Genomic DNA, 18,419 nt, shown 5'->3' with positions numbered 1-18,419 from the left:
ATTCCGGACACTGTGCTAAGTACTTTACAATGAATAATAACCAACATTTATAGAGTGCCTGCTACAGGCTAAGAACTTGACAATTATTATCTCATCACATCAACCTGGGGAGGTAGATGCTATTATTATCTCCATTTTACAGACGAGAAAACTGAGGTAAACAAGATTAAGCGACTTGTCTGGGATCACACTGCTAGTAAGTATCTGAGGCTTGACTGGAACTCAGGTCTTCCTGATTCCAAGCTTTCTACTATACCACCTGGTTATTGGGATTTGAAGAAAGGCAAAAGCACAACCCCTTCCCTTAGTAAGCTCACATTCTTATGAGGGGAACAGGAAAAGTCATTTACAAAGGATCTCAAAAGGTTAGTTTAAGGAAGGTTGAGGAAAGCCTTCTGCAGAAAGTAGAAACTGAGTCTTGAAGGAAGCCAGGGGCATTAAAAGGCAGAAGTGAAGAGGGAGAGCATTCCAGGCAGAAGGGCCAGCACTCCCCAAAGCCAGAAGAGTGGGGTGAGCTGGGAGGTACCAGCAGCAGGGAAGGGGAGCCAGATCGTAGGCAGGGTGTGCAGAGAAGAGTCTAGTAAGCTAGCGAATGGTAGGAAGGTGCCAAACTGGCATGTGCCTGTGGGTACAGACTGTGAATTTGTGAATGTGCTGCACCTTTGACCATACTCCTCCTACGTGTGCACACACATTTGTGCAACAAGGCTTTCAGAACCAAACTCTTCCCCACCAGCTTTTGGCAAAAAATGGGTATAATTTTTTCATCATGCGCACTGGCAAGTGGAATCCATGGGTTTTGTGTACATGTCTGTAAAGGCATCGATTCACATGAAATCCATTTGGGAATATTCACGCATGTGCCCGTCAGAGAGAGAGATACCTTCAGATCTGTCTACAGACACAACCATCAAAGGCAGTATGGACGCACTTTTGTTCAGAGGCCTTGACTGAAAGGCCTGTTTTATTGCTCCCTGGCCTTTGGTCCAGTGGGACTGGGAAGGGCCAGAAGGAGAAAAGAGGGCAGAAAGACAAGGGAGGAAATGGATCCTCAAGGTGCCAGGACCTCTCCCATGCCGCCCCATGCCCACAGTTTAGGAGGTGGGAGACACAGCTAGGGTGTCATAAACCTTCATTCCGGGCCACAGTTTGGGAGGAAAGGGGAGGGACCTTGGCTCTGGGGTCACAGCAAAGAGTGAGTACTGTTATCTGATGGGAAAGCAACCTCTAGTCTCTGGTCCCCTCCTCCTTTCTCCAGGGACCCTGTGGACAGAAGCCAAAGCTGGCCTACTTGGATAAGGGAGTGAAACCATCCCAAACCCTAACTCGGGAGAAGGTTGAAGGATCCCCAACACCGAAATGCCCCCTCCCCACCACCACTCCCTCCTCGTCCCCTTGCCGTCGAGTCCCCTCCCTTACCTGGCGCTAGATTTGCTGCTGCAAGAGTTCTTGTGTGTGGCCCTGAGAGGTGTTCAGGGGCCGGAGTCGGGGTGGGGCAGCCCACTCTCTCTACTTCGGATAGGGGCGAATCTGTCGTTGTAGCCCGGAAATGGGTACAACAGCTGGAGGGGGGAAGGGATGCACCTGTGGCCCTGGGGAGAAAAGGGGCTAGAGAGGAACGTCCAGTCTTTCAGTCCAGAGGAGGGATCTGGAGGCGGGGGTCGTAACAAGGGGGAAAAGGAAGGAGAAGAGAGAGAATGCTGGGATAAGGAGAGACGGCTGTCCCACTCATAAGTAGGACCAGAGGAAAGCACTTCGGAGGAAGAGACTGTAAGGTAGTTCTACCACTGGAGTGGAGGGAGACAAGAAGGCTGGTAGGAAACTCTCAGACCAGCCCCCCTCTCCCCCTCCCCCTCCCCCTCTCTCTCCTTCTCCCCCTCCCCTTCCTTCATGAAACTTGGGAATACTGTGCCCCTCCCGGCTCTGCAAGAGCCCCCTGACCCTCTCCGCCCGCCCGGCGCCCCCACATGACAATCTCAGACAACTGCTCCCCCGGCACCAGCTGGCCCTGGCGCCCCCTCCTCCCTTTGGGTTTACCGCCCGCCTCTCTATAGCCCACCGCCCACTGTATGTCCCGCAGCCTCCGCAGCAGCTGAAACAGCTCTGACCACCAGGCTGGGGAGGTGGGAACAGCCAACCCCTCCTCTCCACACACACACACACACACACACACACACACATCCAGCTCTAATCCCTGGCAGGCCCAGAGGTTTTATTTTAAGGTCTGGGGAAGGAGACATAGTGGCTGCAGCCTCCTCTGATTCTCAGGGAGCCTAGGAGTTGCCCCTCAAGAATCCCGAAGGGCTACTCTTTCTGCCCAGTACCTGTCTCACCACCTCCCTCCCACTCACCCCACGCACATAGAGGAAAAGAAGGAAGACTAACAAACATTGTTTTTATTGAACACTGAACAGGTCCTTAGGAGCTAGCACACTACCTGCAAGGTAATCCCCAAAAAAACAAAAACTGAGGGACCTACCCAGGACTGCCTTACCCAAACCAGTATGTAGGGAGCAAAGGGTTCAAAACTACTAAGAACTGACCCAACACCCCGTCCTTTCTTCTCAAAAACAACAGCATACAGACAATAGATTGGCACTGATATTTATTGCTTTGGCAAAAAGAAATTCCATCCATGAATTTTACACTTCCTTAATGCACTTATCAAAAGTTCTATTCTCTGTGTGCAGTCCCTGACATCCTGCTCCTAGGCAGAGCTGACTTTCAGATCCAGAAGGTTCAGCCAGCATAGCCCAAGGACATGCAGGTCCAGCTGGCCCAAGCTTCAAAGGCTTCTAATAGAGGCCAGCAGGAACTGTGGCTCATTACTGAAGGGCTGGTACCAAAGGATGACTACATTTGGAGTACTGTATTATGTTCTATTCTGGAGAGGAGTGGAGAAGGGGTCATACTTAGGAAGAATGTTGAAAATCTGGAGCACACTCAAAAGAGGGTGACCCCTTCTCCACTTGAAGACCATGAGGAGCCGTTGAGCAAGCTGGAGATGTTTGGCCTGGAGAGGAGAAGATACAGGAAGGCATGACAACTGTCTTCAAGAATTTGAAAAGCTATCCCACAGGAGGATCAATGGGTAAAAGTTGTGGTGAGGTAAATTTAGCCTGAAAAACTGCCCAATGGTAAGGGCCCTCCCCAAAGTGGAAGGAGCTAAGCCTGTCAGCAAGTAGTGGGTTTTCCATCATTTAAGCATGTCTTTTCTTCAAGGGAAGGTGCAATGAACACCTATCTATCAGGGATGCTGCAGATTCCTCTTCAAGAATAGATTGGTCTAGAGAGCTAGAAAACTTTGTATTATGTCCTTGAGCTATGCTGGCTGAACCTTCCAGGTCTCAAGTCAGCTCTGCCTAGGAGCAGGATGTCAATGACCGCACAAAGATAACTATAACCTTAAATAATAACCTTATGCTAGTGATGGTGAACCTATGGCTTGGGTACCAAAGATGGCATGCAGAGCACTCTCGGTGATTGCTTGTGCTGCCCTCCCCCCACCCAGTTTGTTACTAGAAAGGCAGAGGGACTCTTGCAGAGCTGCTCTGCCCTTCCCCTCTCCACCGTGCCTGATGACGTTTTTTTCACATCACCCACCCCTCTGCCCAGCCCAATGGGAACACACAGGATAAGGTGGTTGGCTCACAGGAGGCAGAGCTGGAAGAGGCACTCAGGCCACTCCCCTCCCCCTCTTTATACTCATTGAGTACATTTTTTCCTGGCCAGTAGCCCAGTGGGAGCACTTCCTTCCTCCCCTGTGTGGGGTAAGGCAGGATGGGGGGCATGCCCAGCTCTTGGGGAGAGGGCATATTGCACAGGATCATTGGGGGGAACCAGGAGGGCACTCAATCTGGGGGGTAGGGTCAGGGTGGAGCCCAGCACTCCATCTCAAAAAGGTTTGCCATCACTGCCTAATACCATAACTAGGTTTATTTCCCAGAGAGATCAGGGGGAAAGGAAAAGAATCTATATGTTCCAAATTATTCATAGCAGCTCTCATGGTGACAAAGAACTGGAAATCAAGGGGATGTCCATCAACTAAGGCAGTGATAGTGAACCTATGGCACATGTGCCAAAAAGGACATGCAGAGCCCTCTCTGTGAGCAACCCTGCAGTTGCCCACCAGAGTTCATTACTAGAAAGCCAGAGGGATTGGAGTGGGATTCCCCTCCCCCTCTCCATGCACCTGACAACATTTCTCACATCATCCACCCCTCTGCCCAGCATCCCAATGGAGTGCTTCCTCCCTCCCTTGTCTGGGGTAAAGGGGTGGGGGCCAGCACTCCATCTCTAAAAGGTTTGCCATCACTGAATTAGGGAATGGCTGAACAAATTGTAGCACATGATTGTGGTAAAATACTACTGCACGGTAAGAGATGATGAGCAGGCTAATTTTTTTTAACTTGGAAAGAACTACATGACAAGGATTAAAACAAATAAAGCCAAGAGAACATTATATACAATTATATCTGAAGAATAATTTGTGAATGTTCACCTCCAGAGAATGGAGAAGTAGAAACACAAAAGACATAATCTATAGATTTTGCAGGATGATGCCTTCTATGGGGTGGGGAGAAGAGGAAGAGGTTGAATAAAAAGCTCTAAATAAATAAATAGATGATTGAATAGAATGGGTTGGGATGGATGGCCATTCAAGTGCCTTATGACTCTAAAATTCAGTGAAGGTTAAGTCCATCTACAAAGGCCTAGAGGAATTCAGATAGGCACAGGTGGAGAGAAGACACCAGTATGTGTGCTAAGGCTGGGGCTGTACTTCCCACTTTATTATTCACCTTTCCAACTTCAGAATCTCCCTGCTTGTCTTTCTTCCCACTATCCTTCTTCTCTCTTTGGATACCTGTTTCCTCTTCTGGACTCAATGATGGTTTTCATTCTCCATCCCCCCAAGGCTCCCTGAGTTTCTTCTTTCTGATTGGAAACTTACTGTTTTTAGTAGGATTTTGCTGTAGTATGACACTTGGCCACAAAATGCACCTTCTTGATATATGGAAGGAAACCTGAGAATTACTTAAGTGAGAGGCTTTCTGTTCTTTAAAGTTGAGTCGATGTCTTGCTTTATCACTTTGTCAATTCTGGTGTTCTTTATACTGAGTTGATTTAGAATGAGGGAAACCAGTATACACATATGCAAACACCTACCCTTAAAAACAGAGATGATTGAGGGAAATGAGTAGAGGGCAAACCAGGAGACATGAGCTGGAGAAAGCAGAGAAGCCTTTCCCATAGACAGAGAGGGAAATGCATTGGGGACTGGTCCCTAGGGCAGGGGAAAAAATGAAGCAAACCCAGAATCAGCCAGTTCTGGGCCAAAGGTTGGACTCATGTGGTTGTGTGTTCCAAAGATGTCCTTATCATCAAATCTACAAGGGATAGAAATCTGCCAGGCCTGAGATGTTTCCATTCCCACCCTTCTGTGATTGTCCAGCTCCCAATGAAGATCCTGAGCCTCTTTCTCCTCTCTCTCCTAACTTTCTCTACAGCCCTTCACTCAATCTTGGCTCAGCGATAACAGAAACGAGTATTGAGCAGAAGCAGCAGTCCCAAGCAAAGAGTTACAGGTGCATAGGCAATCAGAGACTCCTTTGTCATCAGCAAGGAGTAGAATATACCTATAGATGGAAGAAAGAATAAGGCAGAACTCAATAACCTAGCATTTGGAAAACTGGAAAGGATAAATTACTTAGGAAAGAACTGTTGGGGAAACTGGAAAACAGTCTGATAGAAATTAGGCTTAGATCAATAAATATCCTATCCCATATTCTACAAGATATTCAAAATGTATATGTGACCTTAATATTAAAAAATCATACTATAAAAAATAGAAGAAAAACAGATCATATCTCTCATAGCTATGGGTAGGGGTATTCTTTTTTAAATTATATATTTTTTATTTTGTTAAATATTTCTCACCTTTTTTAAATGTTTTTATCATTTTTAAAAATTCTTGAGTTCCTAATTTTTTCCTTCCCACCTACTCTTCCTTCAATCATTGAGAAGGCAAGCAATATGATATCAATTATACATGTAAAATCACACAAAACATAATTCCACATTAGCCATATTGAAAAAATAAAAATATAAGAAAGCAAAAAAATAATAAAGTGAAAAAATATGCTTCATTCTCCACTCAGAGTTCATCAATTCTCTCTGGAGAGGGATAGCATTTTTTATCCTGGATCTTCTGGAATTGTCTTTGATCACTGTCTTGACCAGAGTAGCTGTCTTTCATAATTGATTATCCTTTACAATACTGCTGTTACTGTGTAGATTGTTCTCCTGATCCTGCTCACTTCACTTTGGATCAGTTCATATATTCCTTCCTAGATTTTTCTGAAACTACCCTGCTCATCATTCTTAAAGCACAAAAGTATTCCATAACAATTACTACACACAAAACACAATCTGTTCAGCCATTCTCCAACCCCCTTGATTTCCAATTCTTTGCCACCACAAAAAAAAAGTTGCTATGTATATTTTAGTACAATTGGGTCTTTTTTCCCTTTTCTTTGATCTCTTTGGAAAACAGGCCCAGTAGCGGTATTGTTGGGTCAAAGGGCAGTATTTATTCAGTTTTATAGTCATACTTTAGGCATAGTTACAAATTGTTCTCCAGAATAATTGGACCAGTTCACAACTGGGAGATGTAATTTTAACTAAGGAAGAAATAGAGGTAATTACAAAAGATAAAATAGATGACTTTGATTACTTGAAACTGCTCAGAAAACATTAATTCATCTAAAATAAGAAAAGAAGTACTAGAATTGGAAAAAAAGATCTTTATGCCAAATTCCTCTGAAAAATGTTTGGCATCCAAGAGATATAAATACTTAACAGATATATGTTGTACGTAAGCCCAAAAGCCATTCCGCAATAGATAAGTAGAAGTTATTGTAAACTAATAGAAATGATATGAAAGAATTCTCCAAATCACTAATTATAGGAGAAATGAAAAACAAAACAATCCTGAGGTTTCACCTCACACCCTAATGGCAGAGATGACAAAAGATGGGAAAGTTGGAGAGGACTATAGTAAAATAGGGCCACTAAGTGCGTGTTGATGGAGCTATGAATAAGTATATCCTTTTTGTAAGTTAATTTAAAATAATGCAAATAAATTAACTAAAAATGAGCTTACCCTTTGATCCAGAGATTCCACTACTAGACTTATGCCCCAAGAGAGCCACTGAGAAGAAAGCTCTTGATCTTATTAAAATCTCTATTGAAAAGCACTTTTTAGCAAAGATAGCAAGGTACTTGAAATAAAGTAAATGCCCATCAATCAGAAAATTACTAAACAAACTATAGCAAGTGAATGGAATGGACTGTAACTGTGCCATAAGAAATGACAAATGTAATGAATACAGAGAAGCATCAGAAAAGCTACATGAACTGATGCATTAAAAAACAAGCAAAGTCAATAACTATAACAGTAGGAATGGATAAAACAATACCTCCCCAAAATCAAAACACAATGATGCAAATTTACTTTTTTGCATCAATAATACTAAACTATAAAGAACAAGTGTGGCTCCAAAGCAAATATATGAGAAGATATCCCCATTCCTCCCTTTGTAGAGGAAGGAGAACCATAGATGTGGTACACTGCAAATATTTACAGATTGTTAAATGTACTGATCAGTTTTGCTGATTTTTTTTCCATTTTTTTTTTGTCTTCAAACATACTGTTATATGGGGTGGGTCCTAAAGCGTCTCTAAAAGGGGAAAAGGGGAGAATTTCAGTGAGTAAAAGTCAGTTAACAAGCACTATACCATGCATTTGAGGGTGAGGTGCAAAGAAAGGCCAAAATAACAGTCCCTGCCCTCAAGGAGCTCGATTTCTAATGGAGGGAGAAAGACAACATGCAAACAACTATGTACAAAAAAGGCATACTCCCTCTAACCATTTCACTTAGTGATGTCAGCTCCAAGCTTCTCCTTGCAAATGATTCTCAGATTGATTTGTCCAACACTCAATTCTCTCCTGACTGCCTCCTGGATGGTTCAAATTAGATGTCTCTTAGATAATCTCAAACTCAGCATGTTCAGAACTGAACATATTATCTTTCTTGCCAAACTTTTATCTCTTCAAAACTTCCCTAAGTTGAATAGGGTACTACTGTAGTCCCAGCCCTACTAGATCTAGGTGCCATCCTCCACTCTTCATTTTCTCTCAATCCCCATATCCAATCAGTTACCAAATCCTATTGTTTCTGTCTTTATAGCATTTCTAATATGAACCCTCTTTTCTCCTATGATATTACCACAATCCTGGTGCAATTCCCCATTGCTTCATTCCTAAACTATTGCAACAGCCTGCAGGTTTGTCTCAAAACTCTTCCTATTCCAATCCATCCTCACTCAGCTGTCAAATTGGTCTTCCTAAATTACATGTTTGACCATGTCACTTCCCCCCTCTCACTCCAATTCATTCAACTCTAGTGGCTTCCTGTCACCTCCTAGATCAAATATAAAATTCTCTGTTGGGATTTTAAGACCCCTTATAATCTAAACCCTTTCTATCTTTCCAATCTTCTTATACTTTACACTTTGTCCTCCTATCCAAAGGCACAGACTTCCTTGATGTTCCTCATAAATCTCTTTGAGAATTTTCACTGGCTGTTCCCCAAGCCTAGAACCCAATAAATGGAGCCAACATGGCGGCTTAGTAGCAGCAAAAGCTGAAACCTTCCAAACCGAAGCCTGGAACTCTCTCCTTCCTCATCTATACCTGCTCATTTCCCTGATCTCCCCCAAATTTCAGCTAAAGCCTCCCCTTCTACAAGAAGTTGCTTCCTGATTCCCTTTAATGCCAGTGTCTTCCCTCTATTGATAATCTCCTATTTATCTTACTTGTTCATACTTATTTGCATATCATCTCCTCCATTAGATTGTGAAAGTTGGAATTGTTTTTGCTTTTCTTTGTATCTCCAGCATTTAGCACAGTGTCTGACATGTAGTATTGTTGTTGTTCAGTTGAGTCTGACTCTTCATGACCCTCTGGATCATAGTCCCCTAAGCTTTCTATCCTTCACTATCTCTTAAAGTCTTTCCAAGTTCATGTTCATTGTTTCCATGACATTATCTATCCATCACATCTTTTGCCGTCTCCTTTTCCATTTGTCTTCAATCTGACTCAACATCAGAGTTTTTGTGAATGAGTTCCATCTTCTCATTGTGTGGTTAAGGTATTTAAGCTTCAGCATCAGTATTTGACCTTCCAGTGAAAAGTCCGAATTAATTTCTTTAAGTATTGGCTGATTCAATCTCTTTACTGTTCCAAGGACCCTCTAAAGTATTCTCTAGCACCACAACTCAAGTGTCAATTCTGGGGGGCAGGTACCTCAGTGGATTGAGAGCCAGGCCTAGAGACAGGAGATGATGGGTTTGAATCTAGCCTCAGAAACTTCCTAGCTATGTGACTCTGGGCAAGTCACTTAACTCCAATGCTTAGCCCTTACTGCTCTTCTGCCTTAAAACTAATATACAATATGATTCTAAAATAGAAGGTAAGGGTTTAAAAAGAAAAGAAAAGAAAGCATCAGTTCTACAGTGCTTGGCTTTCCTTGTAGTCCAATTCTCACAGCCATACGTTACTAATGGAAAAACCATAGCTTTGACTATATAGACCTTGTCAGCAAGATGATATCTCTGCTTTTTAGTATACTGTCCAGATGTGCCATAGCTCTCCAAGGAGCAAGCACTTTTTAAATTTATGGCTGCAGTAAGCAACTATAGTGATCTTTGAACCCAAGCATATAAAACCCAACATTGCTTCCATTTTCTTCTCCATTTTTTTTAAACCCTTACCTTCTGTCTTAGAATTTGATACTAGGTATCTATATCTATACTAATATATGATACCTACATATCTATACTAAGTATAGCTTCTAAGACAGATGACTGATAAAGGCTAGGCAATTGAGATTAAGTGACTTGCCCAAGATCACACAGCCCGAAAGTATCTGAAGCCAGATTTGAGCCCAAGTCCTCCCAGCTTTAGGCCTGATTCTCTTCTTCTGTGCTATCTAGATGGCCCTCCCTCTATTTTCCAGGAAGTGATGGGATCAGTTGCCATGATCTTCCTTTTTTTAAAGTTAAGCTTCAAGCCAGTTTTTATACTCTCTTCTTTCACCCTCATCAAGAGGCTTCTTAATTCCTTCTTTATTTTCTGTCATCAGTGTGGTATCATCTACATATCTGAGACTATTGCTTTTTTTCCTGTAACCCGAATTCCAGCTTCTGATTTATCCAGCCTGACATTTTGCTTGATGTACTCTGCATGTAAGTTAAATAGATAAGGTGACAACATACAGCCTTGCCATACTCCTTTTCCAATCAAACCACAGTTGTCCCATGTTCAGTTCTAACTGTTGCTTCTTGGCCTGCTTATAGATTCTGAATTATTCCTATCTTGTAAAAGTGAAAAATATCTATTGTTAAAATGTGATAAATTTGTTCAAAGGGTGGGTGGTCTCCCCCACCCCCAAAAAAACACACAGGAAACCCTTTATTCTTGAAATTGCCTATTTCAACTTAAATTTATTAATTTACTCACATTAGGAATAAAAGAAAAGTTTTGGGTTGGTTTGTTGTCATTGTTTTGGGTACAGGGAGGAGGGCTTCTCATCCACCTTTGGTCTTCAGTTTTTACGAGTTCTTACCTGTGGCTCCAAGAACCTATAGAATGTGCAGTGACCACATCTTAATAAAACCATTTCAGCAGATGGGCTAAACCAATTTGAGGCTAAATGATGGGCCTCAAACCTGGAGGTAAATTAGGAGTATTCTACCCCAAGCAAGTGACCTTTCCCTGACAAAATGGTCAGAGAAGAACAATTTGTTCCAAAGTCCATGAAAGTGGCTAAAGTAGGTGTTGTGGAGCTCTTAGAGTTTGGTCAGACATAGAAGATCCCAAGGACATCCACTGTATCCCAGGCCATTGCCAGTTGTCCTGTCTTCTGTCTTGCCACTGAACTTTGATGACTGGAAGAAAGAATGACTTTGCAACTCTGCCTTACTAAAACCCAATTCCCAAGTCAAGATACCATTGGTTGTGATGTCAGTGGTCTTCTTTGACACAAAGGAGGAACTCCAAGTTTTTAAGGAGACGAGTAAGATGATATGGTACTCTCCTATCTCTTTTTGGACTTGCCACATTTTGTTGTGACCCACATAAGCAAAGGCCTTAATGTGACTACATAATGAAGCAGAAGCAGATGTTTTTCTGGAACTCCATTGCTTTCTCCATAATCCAGTGAATGTTGGCAATTTGGTCTTTAGTTCCTCTGCCTCTTTGAAAACTAGTTGCTCTTCTGGTAATTCTCTCTTCACATATTGCTGAAGCCTAGCTTGCAGAATCTTAAATATAACTTTGCTGGTGTGTGAAATTAATGCAATTGTGCAGTAATTTGAACATTCTTTGGCATTGCCCTTCTTTAGGATTGGGACATAAATTGATCTTTTCCAATCCAGTAGCCACTTTTGAGTTTCCCCAATTTGTTGGCTTAGTAAGTATAGCACTTTAGCAGCAGCATCTTTTAGGATTCCAAATAGCTCAGCTGGAATTCCATTAACTACACTAACTTTATTGATAGCAAAACTTCCTAAGGTCCTCTTGTCTTCACTCTCCAGGATATCTGGCTCTAGATCAGTAACTCCACCTTCATGGTTATTGGTTATGTTAAGATCTTTTTTGTATAGTTCCTATGTGTATTCTTGCCACTTCTTCTAAATCTCTTCAACTTCTATTACTTTCCTACCATTTTTGTCATTTACTATGCCCATTTTTGCATGAAAATTTACCTTGATATCTCTAATTTTCTCTTGGTGATCTTGTCTTTCCCATTGTTTTCTTCCATTTCCTTGTATTACCCAGTTAAGAAAACCTTCTTATCTCTCCTTGCTTTTCTCTAGAACTTTGCATTTAGTTGAATATATCTTTCCCTTTCTCCTTTCTCCCCTTTCCCTTTCCTTCTTTCATCAGCTATTTGTGAAGCATCAGCAGAAAGCCATTTTGCTTTCTTGACCTTTTTCTTTTAAATATTTTTGGTTGCTACCTCCTCTACACTATCACAAACTTTTGTCCATAGTTCTTCAGGCACTCTCTCTACCAGATATAATCCCTTAAATCTATTCATCACTTCCACTTCATATTCATAAGGGATGTTATTTAGGTCATACCATATGGTCTGATGGTTTTCCCTACTTTCTTCAATTTAAGTCTGAATTTTGCAATAAGAAACTCATGATACTCAGCTCCAGATCTTGTTTTAACTGACTGTATAGAGCAGGGGTTGGCAACATATGGCTCTCAAGCCATATCTGGCTCCACCTCCCGACCGGCCAGTCCAGGCAGAGCCCAAGGATGTGCCCCAGGGGGCCCTTCAGCCCCCGCCCCATATTCCAGCGCCTTCTGCCTCCATCCTCCTCCTTCCGCAGACGTTTGGCTCTCACGGCCAAAAAGGTTGCCGACTGTTGGTATAGAGCTTCTCCTCCTTTGACTACAAAGTATATAATCAATATGATTTTGATGTTGACCATCTGATGATGCCCATGTGTGGTCACTTTCTGGGCTGTTGAAAAGGAGTGTTTGCTATGACCAGCTAGTTATCTAGACAAAACTTCATTAGTCTCTCCTCTGCTTCATTCTTACTCCAAGGCCAAACTTGCCTGTTATTTCAATTATCTTCTGACTTCCTGACATTCCAATCCCCTATGATGAATGTAATATCTGTTTTTTGATGTTTCTCCTGTTGTAGGTCTTCATAGAACTGGTCAACCTTGGCCTCTTTGATATCAGCATCTCTACCACATAGTAGGCACTTAATAAAAAAATTCATATTATCTGACTGATTGATGGAGACAAACCAGAAAGCTGCTTCAGTAGTTGAGGCATGAAGTAATGAGGGCTTGGACCAGGGTGGTTACAAAATGAGGCAACATGAAAACAGGGAACCCAGGGACCCAGACACTCAGCTCAGAACTATCACTTTCAGGCTCCTCCCATATCCCCAGCTCTCCTCAGATCTAGAAAAACTAGCTCCCATTTATGAGGCACATTCACAATCTGCTTGGAGCTTCACAACTGCTCAGGGAAGGAAGTAGTGAAACCATTATCCCCATTTTATAGATAATGAACCTAAGGACAATGAGAGAGACTTGCCCAAGGTCACACAACCAATGAATTCCCAGTCTATCACCAAAGCTGCCTCTCCAGTATAGCACAGTTAAGTGTCTGGGGTGGGAAAAGAGTCACAAAAAGTCCCTGGTCCTTCCCCCTCCTCAGCCAGGCAACAATTGGAGGAGTGGAAGTGGGAGCATGGAATTAGAATTGTGGAAGCAGGGAGGGTCAAAGAGGAAAAGAAGGAACTGGGCATGCCAAACCCTAGACAGAAGACCTGGACTGAGTCAAAATGGCTGTTTTCCAACCTGGAAATGTCTATGCTTAAACACAAATGTAGCTATATAATTGATGTCATATTGCTTCCTTTTAGTTAGTTTTTTTGTTAGTTTATTATTAATAAAACTTTATAAAAATATAATATTTAGTTATTGGATATTAATTTTAAAATCCACACAGTGAGTGGAGGAGGGGAAAGAGGAAAGGGAGAGAATTTGGAACTCAACACTTTTTTTAAATGAATGTTTAAAGTAAGTAAATAATTTGGGTGAGAATAAAAAGAAAGAAAAGAAAAAAGAAACATAGATGTAAATCATATGAAGCTCAGGAACTAGAAGCCTAGATCTGGGCTTCTTTTTCATTTTGTGTCCTTGGCCCATTGGACAGTTTGGAAAAGTCCATGGACATCTCAGAATAATATTTTTTAATGTATAAATTACAAAGGATAACAAAAGAAATCAATAATATGGAAGCAAGTTATCATATATTAAACAAAGAAATTCACAAACCCCGAGTTAAGAACCCCTGACCTAAACCCTAGAGGAGTCCCACTTTTAAGTGGGAGAGAAAGAAAGGGCCATTCCAAAGGATCAGAAAACACACACACACACACACACACACACACACACACACACACACACACACACACTGGGGAGAACCAAATGGGAAAAGTCAAGAGGATCTCAGGACCCATTAGTCAGACCCAGGCTTGGTCACAACCCCAACCAAACCTCAACCCTGGCCCCAGCTTACCTATCATAAGGAAGATGAGCGCAATGTTGCTGATTCCCTGTAGCCAGGGGTTGCCCAGGGCCAATAGGAAACCACCCATAAGTTCCATCCAGCCCACTATAACCAGAAGGTTTGCAGGACTTAGTTTGTAGCCCAAGATTTGCGTTGGAAACAATGAGGTTAAGTGTTCGTGTTGGACCTTCTAGAAGAGACAAAAAATATCCATCATTCAGTAAGGAAGGATGTATTGAGCCTTATCTGTTAAGAGAACTCTGGGAGTCCATCCAAAATGCCTGCCACAGATAGGATAATAGGGCGGACAAGAAGGAAAAGCCTTCCACATCTCTGGGTTTTGAGTCCCTTTCCCAGTTGTGAAAGTGGGTGCTACAAGATGAAGAAATGCATGAGTAAATGAGTGAAAAGAGAATTTAATTATTATAGGCAAAGCGTTGGGCATATAAATAGGAGTAGGCAAGACAGTCCCTACTCTCAAGGAGCTCACATTCTAACTGGAGGTGAGGGAAGACACACATAGGAGTTTTCAATTACAAGTCAGATGAGTTTATTTTTTTTAAAACCCTAACCTTCCATCTTAGAATCAATACTGTGTATTGGTTCCGAGGCAGAAGAGCAATAAGGACTGGATAGGCAATGGGGGTTAAGTGACTTGTCCAAGGTCACACAGCTAGGAAGTATCTGAGGCCAGATTTGAACCTAGGATCTACCATATCCAAGCATGACTCTCTATCCACTGAGTCACCCAGCTGCCCCCCAACTTTATTTTCTTAAACCCTTACCTTCTGTCTTAGAATCAATACTGAGTGTCAGTTCCAAGGCAGAACAGCAGTGAGGGCTAGGCAATTGAGGTTATACAACTAGGAAGTGTCAATCTTGAACCTAGGACCTCCCATATCCAAGCCTAACTCTCTCTCCACTGAGTCACTTAGCTGCCCCAAGTCAGATGACTTTAAAGGTTCCATGGGCCTTAGAAGGCAACAGCAAAATGCATGGTAATTCATCTTTAAAATAATTTCAACAGACCTGAACACAGGAAGTCCTGAGTTCAAATCTGTCCTCAGACACTTCCTAGCTATGTGATCCTGGGCAAGTCACTTTCCCCCAGTTGCCTAACCCTTATTGCTCTCAATTGTAGTCTTACAATACTCAATATCAATTTTAAGACATAAGGTAAAAGTTTGGTTTTGTTTGTTTATCCTTTTTATCCTTTATTATTTTTATTAACAAAAGTAATAGCTTATAGATTTTTAATCATTGTGTCTTGTGGAGATTAGTATCTCTGTAAGACTGCAAATATATAAGAAGTTGTGAAATATTAGATACACATCAACATATACAATATAGCATGTGTTTATACAGAAAAATAATAAACAGAAAAGTTTTAGGAAATGGCATTATGAACTGCACTTTTCCCCTTTTTTCCAATTTTTTTATTTTTTCAGTTACATATAGGAACAATTTTTGAAAATTGTGTTTTTTTGACATTTTAAAATTCAGATTTTCTCCCTCCCTCCCTTCCCTGAGGTGGGAAATAGTCTGATGTAGGTTATACTCATATTTTCATGTAATACATATTTCCATATTGTTCATGCCATGATAGAAAACACATATCACACATACAATAGAAATCTCATGAAGGAAATTTGGTGGAAGTTGGCATGTTTTGATCTACACTCAGACTCCAACAGTTCCTTCTTCAGCTCTGGATGGCATTTTCATGACGAGTCCCTTGTGGTTTGCTGATAATGGTTTAGTCCTTCACAACTCATCATCATATAATATTTCTGTTGCTGTATACTTTTTTTCCTGGTTCTGCTCGCATCACTCTGCACCAGTTCAAATAAATCTTTCCAGGCTTTTCTGAGTTCATTCTATTCATCTTTCCTGATGGGGCAATTGTATTCCATCACAACATATACCACAACTTGTTTATCCAACCCCTCAGTTTCCAATTCTTTGTCAAAACAAAAAGAGCTACTAAAAATATTTTGGTACAGTAGATCCTTTTCCCTTATCTCTGATCTCTTTGAGATACAGACTCAATAGAGGTATTACTGGGTCAAAGAGTATGCTTAGTTTTGTGGCCCTTTGAGCCTGGAATTTTACTGTCCAGAATGGATGTATCAGTTCACAGTTCTACCAACAGAAGATTAGTGTCCCAACTTTCCTACATCCCCCTAAAATTTATCCTTTCCTTTTTTGGTCATGTTAGCCCATCTGATAGGTATGTGGTGGTATCTCAGAGTTGTTTTAATTTGATTCCTCTAATCAATAGTGATTTGGAGCAGTTTTTCACATGACTATGGATAGTTTTAATTTCTTCCTCTGAGAATTGCCTGTTCATATCCTTTCACCATTTTTCAGTTGGGTAATGCTTTGTATTCTTATAAACATTAACTCAGTTCTTTATATTTTTGAGAAATGAGGCTTCTGTCAGAGATCCTTGCAATAAAATTTTTTTCTAAATTTGTTTCCCATTTAATCTTGGTTGCATTGGTTTCACAGAGTTTTTTAATTTAATGAAATCTAATTTAATGGAAATTATCTATTTCATTTTTCATAATGTTCTCTATTTCTTTTGTGGTTGTAAATTCATCCCTTATGCCTAAGTCTTGACAGTAAACTTTTCTACGTTCCCCTAGTTCGTTTATGGTATCACCCTTTATTTCTAGACCAAGAATACATTTTGACTTTATCCTGATGTACAGGGTGAGATGTTGGTCCACGCCTACTGTCTACCATCCATACTACTTTTTAGTTTTTCCAGCAGTTTTTGTCAAATAGTGAGTTCTTTCCCCAAAAATCTGTCTGTGGGTTTATTGAGCACTAAGTTGCTATGGACTTTAACTGCCATGTGTTGATTACCTAACCTACTTTATTTCATTGATCCACCACTCTATTTCTTAGCCAATACCAGATTGCTTTGATGACTACCACTGTATAATATAGTTTAATATCTGGTATGGCCAGATCTTCTTTCTTTGTAATTGTTTTCATCAATTCCCTTGATATTCTTGGCCTTTTGTCCTCCCAAATGAACTTTTTTTTTTCTTTTTCTATGAAATAATTTTTGGCTAGTTGATTTGTCCAGCACTGAATTAATAATGAAATTAATCTAGATTAGGGCTGTGGTTTTCTTTTCTTTTTGTTTTTCTTTTTTTAAAGCTTCACCTTCCATCTCAGAATCAATATTGTGTATTGATTCCAAGGCAGAAGAGTGGTAAGGGCTAGGCCATGGGGGTTAAGTGACTTGCCCAGGATCACAAATCTAGAAAGTGTCTGAGGTTCAGATTTGAATCTAGGACCTCCCCCCTCTAGGTCTAGCTCTCTCTCAATCCACTGAGCTGCCCAGCTGTCCCTATTGTTTTCATTATATTGGTGTAGCCTATCCATGAGCAATTAATGTTTTTCCAATTCATTAGGTCTGACTTTGTGTGAAGAATGTTTTTTAATTGTATTCATGTAGTTTCTGGGCTTATTTTGGTGGGTATACCCCCCCCCAGGTATTTTATATGTCTAGAGTCATTTTGAATGGAATTTCCTTTTCTAACTCTTGCTGTTGGATTTTGTTGTTGGTAAATATAAATGCTGATGATTTATGTGGAGTTATTTTGCATCCCGTGACTTTGCTGAAGTTAGTTGTTCCTTTAGTTTTTTGCTTGATTCTCTAGATTTACCATCATTTCAAATATAAAGAGTGATAACTTTGTTTCTTCATTGCCTATTCTAATTCAGAAAGTAACGGTTTAAAAAAATCATTTCCACTGATAAAATCATACCCATTTCTGACACCAAAACATTTGACAGTGCCAACAACTATTACTGTCTTTCTTCACATTTATTTAGCACTTTGAGGTTTATAAAATGTATTTCTATCTGGTTCTGAATTGATCAGCTGTTTCTATTTAGAATCAGAGAATTTCAGAATTGGAGAGGACCTCAAAGGACCTAAAGTCAACTCATACTTGAGTAGGAATCCCTCTGCCGTATCTCTAACATGATATCTAGGATCTGCGCAAACATTTTCCGTAACACTGGAGGAAAGCACTACTCCCAAGACAGCCTGTTCTGCTACTGGACATTTCTAAATTGTTGAAAAGTGTCAGCTTATATGGAACTAAAAGCCCCCTTCTCCTCCTGAACTTGTCCCCTTTTCTCCTAGTTTTGTCCTATGCAGCCACGAATAACAATCATTCGATCAATCACTTACCATATACCTGACACTATGCTAAGTGAGAGGATA

At 41.1% G+C, this 18,419-nt stretch overlaps 1 protein-coding gene across 1 annotated transcript; it reads right to left on the bottom strand.

Moving 5' to 3' along the window:
- Positions 1 to 5,526: 5,526 nt before the first annotated feature.
- On the bottom strand, positions 5,527 to 18,199 carry TMEM35B (transmembrane protein 35B). The gene is made up of 3 exons (XM_044668786.1): positions 18,142 to 18,199; positions 14,180 to 14,275; positions 5,527 to 5,636 (listed from the first exon to the last, which is right to left on the bottom strand). The coding sequence occupies exons 1-3, from the start codon at positions 18,197 to 18,199 to the stop codon at positions 5,527 to 5,529; spliced, it is 264 nt and encodes an 87-aa protein (XP_044524721.1).
- Positions 18,200 to 18,419: the final 220 nt, after the last annotated feature.

This window comes from Gracilinanus agilis, chromosome 3, assembly GCF_016433145.1.
Source record: "Gracilinanus agilis isolate LMUSP501 chromosome 3, AgileGrace, whole genome shotgun sequence".
Taxonomy (NCBI): Eukaryota; Metazoa; Chordata; class Mammalia; order Didelphimorphia; family Didelphidae; genus Gracilinanus; species Gracilinanus agilis.
Note: the sequence above shows the minus strand (reverse complement) of the source record. Positions and strands in the feature narration are given on the sequence as shown.